The sequence below is a fragment of the Penicillium argentinense genome (genome assembly GCF_028826775.1).
Source record: "Penicillium argentinense strain IBT 30761 chromosome Unknown utg000004l_segment0_segment0, whole genome shotgun sequence".
Lineage (NCBI taxonomy): Eukaryota > Fungi > Ascomycota > Eurotiomycetes > Eurotiales > Aspergillaceae > Penicillium > Penicillium argentinense.
The window spans coordinates 4117765-4131293 of record NW_026622663.1 but is presented as its reverse complement, the minus strand read 5'-3'; the positions used below and the strand labels follow the sequence as shown (position 1 = coordinate 4131293).

The window sequence follows — 13529 nt, the reverse complement described above, 5'->3', positions numbered from 1 at the left end:
TTGACAATTGACGTTTGTCTAGCCATTGATTGGTTACAAAGCGAGAATTGCTTTGTAATGAGTCCGATCGTTCCAAGCGCCTACTCTTATTCTTCGAAATTCAGCTTCGACTCGAGATTTTTCTTCGTACCATGAGCACATGACTGGGTCTCACTCTCGCCACTAAACCCTACGTTAACGTAGCGATGCTCCGAAGATAAAGGGGCAAACAAACCAAAAAATATATGAACTAGCTGTGTACATTAGTTGTATTCAGGTCATGACAAATATCCTCGACATTTTCCAAAAGCATGAAACCCCAGCTTGTGGGGTGTGACGGCGGGAGTAAACAAGCGGCTGTGGGGAATCTGCAACTTCCGCAGCCCCGGCCGCCATCCACGCCGGATGTTTCCCCGCACCCGCCCTTCAGCTCCTCGACACTCCGCTACGAGATTCTGCTCTCTCCAATTCTTGAGAACTCGTGGAATGGTTCCACCTTAATCATGTCGGTCGACTCCTTCCACGCCATCAAGCGCATCAGACAGGCCTGCGCCAACTGCAGGTTAGTCGATCACCCGCGGCACATTTACCTCGACCGAACATCGTCGTCGGCTAATGTTTGTGTAACGTGGAAATTATAGACGCAAAAAGACAAAGTGCTCAGGAGAACGCCCTGTCTGCTCTCATTGCCGCCGAAATCGACTAGCCTGCATATGGGAACCGTATTCCAATACAACGCAGAGACTCGGAGATGCCACTGGCAGCCAGCCCCTCTCAAACTCACCGAGTAATGCGGACAATGTAAGCTGTCAAATGCTCAGACCCTGAAGGATCGCGAAAACTGATGTACTGGATAGGAGCTTTTGCAACGCATTAGCATGATCGAGTCCCGTCTAGCGGAGCTCAGTGGACGGGATGAGCGCAATGGCAATGAGTTGGTTTGCACCCGCCCTCGGACAGAATCAGTTCTAATCGAGCGGTCATGCAGGAACCTGCTATGCAGTTTCGGGCTACCCGCAAGTGACAACCTGGGTCTGAATCTTCTCCCCGCGCAACCTCCGGTTATGATCGACTATTCGTTCGTGTCTCCTCTCAGTGGAATATAACATGTCGCTTGCTTCCTATGCTGACTTATCCGGCTACTAGATCTTACCCTCCGACCCCAGTTCTCAAATCTGTCATTGACACATACTTCCAACATCTCCATAACCAGCCTTATTCGTATTTCCACGAGTCATTGTTTCGACAGAAGCTGGAGAGAAACGAGTTACCCCGTTGCCTGGTCTTGGCTATCCTTGCATCCGCCGTACGGTTCTCATCGCATGATTATTATACTGGCAGGACCCGCGAGGCGGCGGACGCCTATGCACGAGAGTGCTGGCTAGCTGTCTTGGGAGAAGACCTCACAGCAGAAGGCGGCTTGGATCTATCGACTGTGCAAACAGTGAATTTGCTCGCCGTGGTGGACTATACCGGTGTGTACATCCCACTTGCTGTCAAAATCACCAAGCGGCCTAACATTACTAACGAGAATATAGCCGGACGCGTTAGCTCCGGATGGCTCAAAATCGGACTGGCAGCGCGCATCTCACAAGATCTTCAGCTCATGATAGAGCCTGCCGGCTATCTCCCATACCCAGAACAAGAAGAGCGACGGCGGAGCTTTTGGTCTGCATACCTTATCGACAAACTTATATCATGCGCAAGGTCCAGGCCCTTGGTGATTCTAGACGATGATTGCAACGTCCAACTTCCGTGCGATGAACAGACTTTCAAAGAGGGCCGGTGGAAAACGACAAACACATTGAGTGAGCTCTTGGACTGGAACTCTAATGTGACTGAGAACCCGAGCCCTTTCGCTCTGGTCACATTGATGGCATCTATATTCGGTCGCTGTACGAGATACGTACACCAAGACAGGAGAATTGAAGAGATTCCTCCTTGGGACACGAAATCCGAATTCTCGGCAATAAAGAGTGCAATGCTGCTATTGGAATCATATTCAAAGGTTGGCGACCGGCCAATCTCTGAAATCGTGCATGAGACTCGATCGGACGAAATCGGGCATCTTATATTTGCTCACACCCTGTTTCACCTGTGCCACTGCCTTTTGAATCATCCATTTTTGGTTCGCCTACGCTTGAAACCATTTGGCATCAAGGCCCCTGCTAGTTTCTCAACAAGAGCTCTTCGAAGTGGATGTGACCATGCCAAGCAACTTTTGGATCTTCTGAGGGACTCCTCCCAGAGCGGATATGAGGTAAAGTCATCCTTCTACGCGTATTGCATTGCAATAGCCGGAGGCATTCATTCGCTTGTGTCTCATCTTGAAATTCAAACGTGTGGCCAGTCTGAGCATTTGCAATACTTCCAGAGAAGCGTAGATGCTTTGGATGGACTGGGGAGACTATGGACACATGCGGCTAATATGGTAAGGCCCGGCTTCTCTTCTCAGCATTCTGGCGTCTCATTAGGCTGAGGCTAACTGTAACCCACTTCGCAGACCGTCCGCCTTCGTGAATTCCACAACATATCGGATCAATTTGCTACAACCCTTCTTCGACCGCACCCGGCCGAAGACCTCCAGCCTGAATACGAGAGTATCATGTGGGCTATGATTGATTATGGGATTCTAGGCGCAGATCCAAGTCAAAAGCCACTTAGTCCTCAGAGGACAACCACTTCGAATCTTCCTTCGCCAAACTCGTGGGTTTTGGGGTCGGAGCTTCTCCACACTGATCCAACAAGATTTGACATCGATAACACCGACATTTCAAGTGGATTGACACCCACAATGCGATTGAACGAGGTTGAGAACCTTTTGAACTGTAGTCCTGGTGCTGACGTGTTGATGTGAGCTGCACTTGGGGTTTCTAAAAACCTATAAATCCTCGGTCCGCCGGTCCGGCAAGAAAAACACCATGCACGGGTTCAGGATAAAGGAAACGCCTAACCCGAATCAAGAAATCATTTTCTTTTTGGACAGTCAGCATTCTATGTCGCAGTCATGGGAGCAAAGAAAGCGCCCTCGCCCTGGCACAACGTGGTCTCGGGAACGACCGCGGTTATCATTGCAAACGTCATAATCTATCCGCTTGACCTGTATGTTTTCGTCCTCGACTTTGTACCCCTATCAAAATTCTGCAATACGGCAGCTGAGGTGTCACCAGCGTCAAGACTCGCCTGCAAGTACAGGTTAGAGAGTTGCAGAGGCATGACTCTAGCGGGCCCTACCCAGTAAAAGGGTTGCGTTGCAGGAATGCAGTGAACGAAATCTTCCAAATTATTCGAGATGAAGGCCCCCCGGGACTATATAACGGGCTTAGCAGCTCTATCATTGGCACAGCGTCCATGAACTTCTCGTACTTTTTTTTTTTTTCGGTCACGGCGAGAAGATTATACCATGCAGTACTTCGCGCTCATGGCACTGCAGAACCCAATAGCCTTTCGAAAGAACTCGTCCTTGGCGCTGTTGGTGGTGTATTGGCTCAACTGTGTACGACGCCAATATCCGTCATATCTACACGCCAGCAGACATGCCGGTCAACAAAGGACAAATTATCCATGTGGGGATCAATCAGAGACATACTCAACAGCGAAGATGGATGGACGGGCCTTTGGACGGGACTCAAAGTCAATCTCATTCTTGTGATCAACCCTATGATCACATATGGCTTTTATCAGTGGCTGCGAGGAGGCTTGGTGACGTTGAGGGGGAATCTGGGTTCCACCGACGCTTTCTGTGAGTTCCAAAGCACCAAGCTTCGTCGAGCAGGCTAATTGACTTCAATGCTCTAGTGCTCGGAGCCCTATCCAAAATGCTTGCCACAATTGCTACCCATCCACTGATAGTAGCAAAAGCCATGCTCCAGTCACGGTCTATAAATTCTCGATCAGGACAGCCCTTCCGGAGGTTCAGCGAGGTCCTTTGTTTTATCCTTCAAAATGAGGGAGTCTTGAGGCTGTACAAAGGCCTTCTTCTACAGCTGACGAAAGGCCTGCTTGTTCAAGGCTTCACTATGGTGTTCAAAGAAAGGTATTGTACTCTTGGCCCTTTCTAATCTCCAGATTCTAATATTTCGCAGAATCGAAAACACTCTTGCCATGACTTTGAAGCGGAGGAAATTGAGGTAGACAACTTTATATATGAGCAATGGCTGAACGGACATACGTAGTGTTTTCGTGACGAAATTGTATCACAGTCCAAAACAGCGACCTGTCTCATAATTTTTTTCATTTCTTCGTTCTGTTCTATTTCTCTTGGAGCTATGCAGATAGAGACAAGATGTCTTCTTGATCTGTCCAATCTATTCCAGCCGGAATTACTTTCAAACAAACCAGTATCTTTCATTGTTGCGCATCTTCACACCCTTCTGAAAATTCAAAATTCATCGAAGTTGAACCGAGGCACCTTTTGGCCAGTAGGGCTGTCGCATCTCTCGGTCCGCTCCACGCTCCGTACACGTGGAGCCCGGTCCGAACCCGATCCGGACACTCTATACCGTACACTTGGCAGTGCGGACTTCGGGCCCGGTGGGAACGTGACTTTTACTAGTAGAACTCAGTAATTTATTAACAAGTCCCTGGCATACACCGACTACCTCTCTCATTGACGATCGGCTATTCTCATCATACCTCGCTTCTCTACAGAAAGCATGTCTTTCTCGAATATCCCTTTCGCTGATCCGCTATGGCTCAATCGGCAGATCAGCCCTTTCTACAAAGACTCTCATCGCCGTCTCCAAAGAGAGGTTCGCGAATATGTCGATACAAATATCTCGCCATTCTGTGAAGCGTGGGAGAAGACTGGCGTCATACCTGCCGAGGTTTGTCAAGGCATACTGTGAAATATACTCCGAACAGTGAGCTGATACTCCACAAAAATTCACTTTCAGGTCCTCAAGAAGCACGCAGAACTGGGATATACTGCCGTTGCTTCTTTTCCTTTGGCAGCAGATTATCTGGAAGGACAACGACTTCCAGGTGACATTAATCCCAATGAATGGGATGGATTCCATGATATTATTGTCATCGACGAGCTAGCTCGTTGTGGCTATTTAGGCATTGTTTGGGCTTTGGGATGCGGCAACTCTATTGGTGGCCCTCCTCTTATCCTGAGAGCCAACGAAGAGCAAAAGCGACGTTTCCTTCCGGATATGCTTCGAGGAAATATCCGATTCTGCTTAGGGATAACTGAGCCTGATGGTAAGTCCATATGAGAAATAATGGCTGCAGACGCTAATCATATGCCAAGCGGGATCTGACGTTGCTGGTATTACCACAACGGCCGAGCGCAAAGGAGATGTCTATATTGTTAATGGAGCGAAGAAATGGATCACCAATGGCATCTTTGCAGACTACTGTACAACAGCAGTCCGGACTGGCGGCGAGGGCACTCAGGGTGTTTCGGCGTTAATCATTCCGCTCAAGTTGCCCGGGGTGACTTGTCGAAAGATTGAGAATTCCGGTGTCCATGCGAGTGGTAGTACGTACATCGAGTTCGACGAAGTCCAAGTCCCAGTTGCAAATTTACTCGGAGAGGAAAATGAAGGCTTCCCCGTTATCATGAAAAACTTCAATCACGAGCGTCTCTGGCTGGCTTGCACTGCACTCAGAATGGCCAGGGTCTGTGCAGAAGACGCATATCAGCACGCCATCAGTCGTGAAACCTTCGGTAAAAAGCTTATCGAGAATCAGGTAATTCGGTCGAAGTTCAGTATGATGGCAAGAAATTTGGATTCTGCGTATGCTTGGATGGAACAGCTGGTGTACATCGAAGAGGAATCAAAGAAATCTGGTGTCGATTCTGGAATGGGAGGTCTGTTTGCAAATCTCAAGGTTCTCGCGGGTCGGACACTCGAGCGAGTCAATCGGGAGGCGCAGCAGGTGATGGGCGGGCTTGGGTATTCGAAGAATGGGCGCGGAGCGAGGATCGAACAAATCTCTCGCGACCTTCGCGTCATGGTTGTTGGAGGAGGAAGTGAGGAGATTTTGTCTGAGTTGGCTGTTAGCCAGGAGATCAAGAGTATGAAGAGGCAGAGTAATCTTTAAGGATAATCACTCCATATCCATGACATTATTCTCCTTACTCGTGGAAATATATATGACAGAAAATTTCCATTATTATTACGAAGTGAAGGAAAGCAGTCAAATGACTACCCTGTATATCACAGTGATTATTCCCCTCTCCCCGGAGGCGCGGTTTAGACTACCTTCACTTCATTGTCTACTTCATCTGTCCTCGTATCCTTGGCTCAAGCAATAGTGTTCCACCTAATGTGTGTTTCTATGAGAACTTATTTATTGCAATATTGCAGCTCACTTAAAGCAAAATGATTTTTTGATTCATATTCATAATTATATCAAACTACTGAGCACAGAACCTTTCCCTCTTCGACTGCATCGCCTTCCTTCCACTTTGTTTCAAATTTCCCAGAAGCCGACATTCTAATGACGATCTCCATTTTCATAGACTCGATTATCATCACAGACTCGTCAACTTTGACATCGTCCCCATTCTTCTTCAAGATCGAGAGAATTTTGCAAGGCATTGGCGCAATGACAGTCGTATTCTCTGAATCGTTGTTGGACTTTGCAACTGACCTCATTCTTCTTGCGAACGAAAGAAGCGTGTCTCGTTCGAACTCAAGCCAGGTCCCCATTGTCGGAAAATGGCACAAGATATGTTGACTGCGATCAACTTGTCCGGCAAGAGTATAGGCCTGAGCTGATGGGATACAAACATGTGCAGTCGCGCTCTTCCCATTGACGATCACTTCCATTGTCGAAGTAAGCCACGAATTAGCTAAGGCAGGACTTCCCTCTGCTGGCTGCCAGGATTTGATGTGAATTTTGTAGGAGCCGGAGGTAGTGTATTTCCCGCGTCGTATTTCGCGTATTTCTTGGCTTATCATATTGTATTTGGCGGATACTTGGGCAGCAGCGCGCCTGAGATCTTTTTGCGAAACATCCTCCTCGGGAACCGACCAAACCTGCACTTCATCTGTCCCAGCTGGTGACCCCGAATGGGCCGGTTTCCAAAGACACAGTGAGCTTGTGGTTTTCCTGTTCTCCTTGCCTCCATCTTGCCAGCTCATTGGCGTGATGATATCGCAATGAGCACTGACGGGGTCATATCGCTGATTGCGGAACTGCTTGCGCACGCTATGAAAAGGCTTGCGCTTGAAGGAAGTCGGAAGGAAGTCGGCAAGTCTTCGCACAGCTAGACTTGGAATGATTGAGAGCATTGCTTTTGTATGGGTGTCTTCGCAGATCGAAGGTGGCTTGAGAAGCAGCTCAAGATTGGCTGGAATGAATGAAGTCGTATATGCAGGGTCGCGGAAATTCTGGCTCAGCAGACAGGACTGCAGAAACAGCTGGTTCGTTTTGACCCCAACGCAAGCGGTTTCCGCCAGCACCTTTCGCATCTTTTCTATGGCTAGCTCACGCGTAGGTGCCCAGACCACAAGCTTGGCAATCATTGAATCAAAATGGATCGACACCGAGGATCCAGTCTGGATCGCCGTCTCATACCGGATATCTCGTCCGGGGAGAAAACGCCGGGAGCTGGCCGCCACAAATGAACTTGACCATGCTCGGGAAAGAAGTTTCGCTCGGGGCTTTCGGCTGTTAAACGGCATTCTATCGCATGACCTTCAATCTTGCTGTTCAACACTGCAGGGAGATCGCGGATACTTCCACCAGCGGCGACAAACAGCTGCAATGACACGAGATCAACACCTGTAACTTCTTCTGTGATTGGATGCTCCACTTGCAAGCGGGCGTTGACCTCAAGAAAATAAAACCGGTCGGTTGCCACATCGAGAATGAACTCGACTGTGCCAGCGTTCTCATATTCGATCAATTTTGCGATGCGAACCGCAGCATTGATCATTTTCTGTCGAGTTTCATCCGTCAGGAACGGACAGGGAGTTTCCTCGATAACCTTCTGGTGCCGTCTTTGCACCGAGCAGTCTCGATCAAAAAAGGATACCACCTCTCCATGAGAATCGCCGAGGACCTGTATCTCCACGTGCTTGCTGTCTTCGATGTACTTTTCGAGGATGCAGTCGCTGGAACCGAAAGAGCGTCTCGCCTCGGACTGTGCCCGTGCAAGCTCGTCTTTGAGCTGACTTGACTCTCGAACGACGCGCATACCCTTACCACCTCCTCCAGCGGATGCCTTCACCATGATTGGAAATCCGATCTCCTCGGCCGCTCGCCTGAGTGCATCTGGATTTTGACTCGATCCCGCAAACCCTGGGATCAAAGGAACGTCAGGCGCATGCTCTCGCAGGTAAGTCTTCGATGATCTCTTATCCCCGAGTGTAGACATCGCACTGGCTGATGGACCGATGAAAATGAGGTCTGCCTCTCGTATGCGGTTGGCAAAGTCGGCATTCTCGCTAAGGTATCCGTAGCCTGGATGAACAGCTTGGACGCCAGCTGAGACTGCTGTCTGGACAAGCAGCTCGATGTCGAGGAACGGATTGCGCGGCGCTTTTTCAAGGCTCCCGATATTGATGGACTCATCCGCTTCGGTGACATGTCGCGATGTGAAATCCCTTGACATTTGATTAGCACTGGATTTTGACCATGGTTTGCATAATTCTCACTCATCAACATATATTGCCACCGAAGTGATACTGAGCTTGCGACAGGTTCGGATAATGCGACAGGCAATCTCACCGCGGTTGGCAATCAAGACTTTCTGGATGACAGGATAGCCATTTTCACCGACGGGTTGTTGTGCCACAAACAACGGTGGACGAAGGGGGCTAGCGCTATACCCGTTTGAGCTGTTCGGCGTGCTTGCGGTCATTGTATCTGAGTCCTTTTGCTGTAGAGCGCTTAATTTTTGCTTCCTCTAAAACAAGGTTGGAGATTTATCTGATTACAAGTCAATAAAGATAAGTTCTAGTCAATTTTGATAATGTTGTCTTGATCTAGGGCGTGCCGCCCAGATGCCCGCCGGTCCGAAATGCCGGACCGCAGGGCAGCCACCACATTGCTGAGGAGGGATCCGCAATAGCCAGATGAACCGAGTCAGTAATGATAATTCCGTGTCAAAATATGTTGTTGCCAACTTCCAAGGCTTTCTTTTACTACGCTTTAATCTGATCTTCTACTCAAGTTGCTGTATCCTCACAGTGTAGGTGCTAGAACACTGTTGAATGAAACCCGTCTTTTCAATTCTCTCAAAAGCATAGGAGACAAATCACTTCCGCGTATTTTGGGGTGCTCTAGGAGATTATGAGAATGTAAATCTTGTATAAACATCACATGTAGATTTTGGAAGTACTGTTGCAGCTAACAATCAAATTCTTGCTAGGAACTGGTGATTTCCCTGGCTCTTCACTCCTTGCAAATTCACCACGTCCAGGCACATGCCAAGTATGTCACGAGTATCACGAGGATCAATAATACCGTCATCGATTAACATCGAGCTAGTTGAATAGCACTCTGCATCTTTCTGTGCCGTGTCTCTGAACTCCTGAATCTGACTCTTCAAACTTTCCGGTGACAGAGTCTTTCCCTTGGACTTGGCGCTGGCCAACTGCACCGTCTCCATCACACCAGCCAGCTGATCAGGTCCCATTACGCTGCATTTACCAGTTGGCCAGGTAAAAATGAAGCGTGGCTTATATGCCCGGCCGCACATTGCGTAGTTTCCTGCGCCGTACGACGCTCCGAGTATAACGGAGATATGTGGGACCTTGGAACAGCTCACGGCAGATACGAGCTGAGCACCCATTTTGATGATTCCTGCGTGCTCTGCTTTTTGACCCACCATGAAGCCAGTAACGTTGTGTAGGAATATGATAGGAGTGTTCCTGGAGGTTTTAATTGAGGTACCTGAGGGGTGATAGCTATGGAATGATGGCTTACTGCTGGTTGCAAAGACGAATAAATTGTGCAGCTTTCGACGCCTCCTGTGGATTGATTATAGATATCGCATTCGCAACAATGCCGACGGGAAATCCTGGGATCTGGAATTAGCTCAAGTCTCAATAAAATTTGTTGATTCTTGTACCCATTATATGAGCCCAGGCTGTGATCATATTCGCTCCATATTTTGGCTTGAAAACAGAGAGACGCGAGCCATCGACAAGACGAACGAGGACTTCACTCATGTCAAATGGCTTACGAATGTCCGGGTTGACAATCGAAAGCAAATCGTCAATAGAATATCGTGGAGAAACGGGCTCAAGTAGATCCGAAGTCGTCGGGCTACTCATCTGCAGGGATGCAACCCATTCGCGCGACTTTTCGATAGCATCAAATCTAGTAATTTGGAATTAGCACGCATCGCATTACAAGTGTTCATAAAGCAAATCATACTCATCTACCGCAATCTGGTCTGCTAGTCCAGTCATCGTAGCATGAACTTTAGCTCCTCCAAGCTCTTCGGCCTCGACAACCTCTCCAGTCGCCATCTTCACTAAAGGAGGACCCCCGAGAAAGGCCTGTGCTTGGTTTTCCACAAAGATGGTATGATCAGAGAGTGCTGGATGGTATGCACCACCTGCAGTTGATGACCCAAACACGATAGCGCATGATGGCTTTCCCATCTTTGTGCGAATCGCAAGGTCGTGGAAGAGCTGGCCACCTTTATGAAATACGGTTCGCTGCTGGGGAAGGAATACCCCAGCCGACTGCACGAGCGATATCAAGGGGAGGTCATTCTGAAGCGATATCTCCAAGATCCTATTAACCTTTAGGACTGTAAGATAGTTAGTTCCGGTCTTGAGCTTAATTCCGAGCGGTAGCTATCACTTCGTATTTACTCTATAACTACATACCAGTCATTTCGTTCCAGGCTCCACCGCTTTGCGTGGGTATATGGGACATAAGCAAACATGGCCGTCCACAGATATTACCTATTCCCGAAACCAAATTGGCGCATGGCGTTGAGTTTTCGTTCTCATAGCCGGCAAAGGCACATAGTTCCAAGAATGGCGAGTCTTGGTCTAAAAGGAGAGAAATCCGATCGCGGGCTGCGGTGTGGTCAGTGATAAACAATATGCAAGATAGTTGGCGGATCGTACGTAAAAGTTGGCCGCGACTTTGGTGTCGACGAACAGAGACCTCATTTCCCTCCACGGCAACCTGCTTGAGCGCGTTTTCGAACTTCTCCAGGATTGGCTCCCAGCTTGTCTTGTTCGCCTGGTATTGCTCCCCGCGAAGATCCAGCTTGGCGCTCATGGTGGGATATGATGACGTGGTTGCCATGATAGAAGTGGATAAGGCGGAGTCTGGAATTCTGAGAGGTCGCAATCAAGTAGCTAGAGGGCCGACAGTTCGCGATATCGAATATCCTCGTTGTAAGTTACCCTGAGGTAGGGTACTAGTAGATTCCGGGTGCGATTACGAGCGGTCCGAGTCCGGGGGTCCGCCCGGCTGAGCTCCGGCCTGCAAGTATGCGGACTGCAAAAGAGGCCTTACTTAGGACAGCAAACAGCAAGTAGAAAGCAATGCTTGTTTCTGTGTCCCAGTTAAGACCAACTACCGGACTTGGGTTCTGCACTCTCATTAGTTTCATCCGTCTTCATCATGAACACAAAACTCGCCATGGTTCACGGTCCAAACGAACCGCCACTATGGAACAAGACAGTCGGTTCTCTCATCGATGAACAGGCATCTCGCTATGAGACCCATCTGGCCGCAATTTTCCCATGGCAATCAGTTCGATTGACATATCGCCAATTGGCAGATCGAAGTAAGATTGTCGCGCGCGCGTTGCTGGAAATGGGCCTCCGAAATGGCGATTGTGTGGGGATCATGGCCGGAAATTGCCATCAATACCTTGAGATTTTTCTGGGTGGAGGCCGGGTTGGATGTCCCGTGGTGGTGTTGAACAACACTTATACGCCGGAGGAGCTGAAAAATGCTGTCCAGAGGAGTTGTATGTTACCACCAGGCCCTTATCTCTATCCCGATTAACTGCGGCCTTTTAGCCTGCAAACTCGTTGTCATTGCCTCATGTATTGGCTCAAAGGATCTCTCGGGCCACATTCAAACGCTACGTGGAGTAGGTTCGACGAATCCAAAAGTGCCAGAGTTACGCCGCGTTGTTTGTCTCGACGATACGGTCATCCAAGATACTGGGGTCGAGTTGCAATTCTATAACTCGTTCACCGCCAATGGTTACTTGACCTTTCAGGACGACTCCCTTCTCAAGCGCGCGGAGGCAGATGTACACCCTGAGGATGTGCTGAATCTGCAATTTACTTCTGGTATCTACTTTCAACTTCCCCTCTGTCTTTGTTTGCTAACTCTCTGTCATAGGCACCACCGGTTCCCCGAAGGCGGCCATGTTAACACACAAGTGGGTAACAACTCAGCACCTAGTCGCGAAATGACAATTGCTAATACATCGCAGCAACCTTCTGAATAACGCCCGCTTCGTTGGAGATGCCATGCAGCTGAGCCTCGACGACGTGGTTTGCTGTCCACCGCCTTTGTTCCATTGTTTCGGTCTCGTCCTTGGATTCCTGGCCTCATACACTCACGGCAGCTCGATTGTCTTCCCCTCGGATTTCTTCGACGTACGAAAGGTTGTGGACGCAATCATGATTGAAGACGCAACGGTCCTCCTAGGTGTGCCAACTATGTATGTCGCAGAGCTTGAGGTGATGTCGAAGACAAATCAACGACCTCGGCGTCTCCGAACGGGTCTCGCTTCCGGGTCTGTAGTCTCACGGGGCTTAATGGATCAACTTCGACAGAAAATGGGTGTTGAAAGCATGTTGATAGCTTATGGTATGACGGAAACAAGCCCTGTGACGTTTATTACTGCGCTCAATGATCCCCTGTCGAAAGCGACCACAACCGTCGGGCGGATTATCCCACATACTTCTGCGAAAGTCATTGATAAAAATGGGAATTTACTCCGCAGAGGTGAAAGGGGTGAGCTGTGTACAAGCGGATTTGCTTTACAGAAGGGGTATTGGAAGAATCAAGAGAAGACCATGGAAGTGATGAAGCCGGATGAGAACGGTGTATTGTGGATGCATACTGGAGATGAAGCTCAACTGGATGATGATGGCTATGCGCATATTACCGGTCGAATCAAGGACATGATCATCCGCGGTGGAGAAAACATATTTCCGAGGGAGATTGAAGAGAGAATTGTGCAGCACCCTAGCATCAGCGAAGCAAGTGTGGTTGGGATACATGACGAGAGATACGGTGAAGTGGTCGGATGCTTCGTGAAAGCAGTCAATGAAGCTCGACCAAGCGACGAGGAATTGAGACAGTGGGTGGGAAAGCTTCTCGGGAGTCATAAAGCTCCTGTGTATTCTTTCTGGATTGGTGATGCTGCTGTCGGCGTTGATTTCCCCAAGACTGGATCCGGCAAACATCAAAAGCATATCATGCGAGATATTGGAAATCGCTTGGTGCACAAAGGACCAGTCAAAGCCAAACTATAGAGTATGAAGTCACAGAAGCTGGAATTTGAAATATCCCCACATTTTTGAGCATCCTATAATCTACTTGATGAATGGTTCTGTACTCGTATCCACGGATCAGAGTTCAATAATATTCCA

General features: G+C 48.8%; 5 protein-coding genes across 5 annotated transcripts; 3 read left to right on the top strand and 2 right to left on the bottom strand.

Moving 5' to 3' along the window:
* Positions 1-290: 290 nt before the first annotated feature.
* N7532_004467 (Zn(II)2Cys6 transcription factor) lies at positions 291-2836 on the top strand (the record flags this gene model as incomplete). The annotated part of the gene is made up of 5 exons (XM_056616961.1): positions 291-541; positions 621-780; positions 837-1057; positions 1126-2410; positions 2483-2836. 5 exons carry the CDS (start codon positions 291-293, stop codon positions 2834-2836), a joined length of 2271 nt encoding a protein of 756 aa, XP_056477318.1.
* A 1798-nt stretch (positions 2837-4634) lies between these two features.
* Positions 4635-6030, top strand: N7532_004466 (acyl-CoA dehydrogenase family protein; the record flags this gene model as incomplete). Its single annotated transcript, XM_056616960.1, has 3 exons — positions 4635-4805; positions 4875-5184; positions 5234-6030. 3 exons carry the CDS (start codon positions 4635-4637, stop codon positions 6028-6030), a joined length of 1278 nt encoding a protein of 425 aa, XP_056477317.1.
* Positions 6031-6341: 311 nt separating this feature from the next.
* N7532_004465 (acetyl/propionyl/methylcrotonyl-CoA carboxylase subunit alpha) lies at positions 6342-8800 on the bottom strand (the record flags this gene model as incomplete). Its single annotated transcript, XM_056616959.1, has 3 exons — positions 6342-7417; positions 7513-8543; positions 8595-8800. 3 exons carry the CDS (start codon positions 8798-8800, stop codon positions 6342-6344), a joined length of 2313 nt encoding a protein of 770 aa, XP_056477316.1.
* A 495-nt stretch (positions 8801-9295) lies between these two features.
* On the bottom strand, positions 9296-11211 carry N7532_004464 (acyl-CoA carboxylase subunit beta; the record flags this gene model as incomplete). The annotated part of the gene is made up of 6 exons (XM_056616958.1): positions 9296-9812; positions 9868-9961; positions 10013-10263; positions 10321-10702; positions 10782-10976; positions 11028-11211. The coding sequence occupies 6 exons, from the start codon at positions 11209-11211 to the stop codon at positions 9296-9298; spliced, it is 1623 nt and encodes a 540-aa protein (XP_056477315.1).
* Positions 11212-11532: 321 nt separating this feature from the next.
* Positions 11533-13412, top strand: N7532_004463 (acetyl-CoA synthetase-like protein; the record flags this gene model as incomplete). The annotated part of the gene is made up of 4 exons (XM_056616957.1): positions 11533-11884; positions 11937-12215; positions 12268-12307; positions 12362-13412. 4 exons carry the CDS (start codon positions 11533-11535, stop codon positions 13410-13412), a joined length of 1722 nt encoding a protein of 573 aa, XP_056477314.1.
* Between the last annotated feature and the right edge of the window lie 117 nt (positions 13413-13529).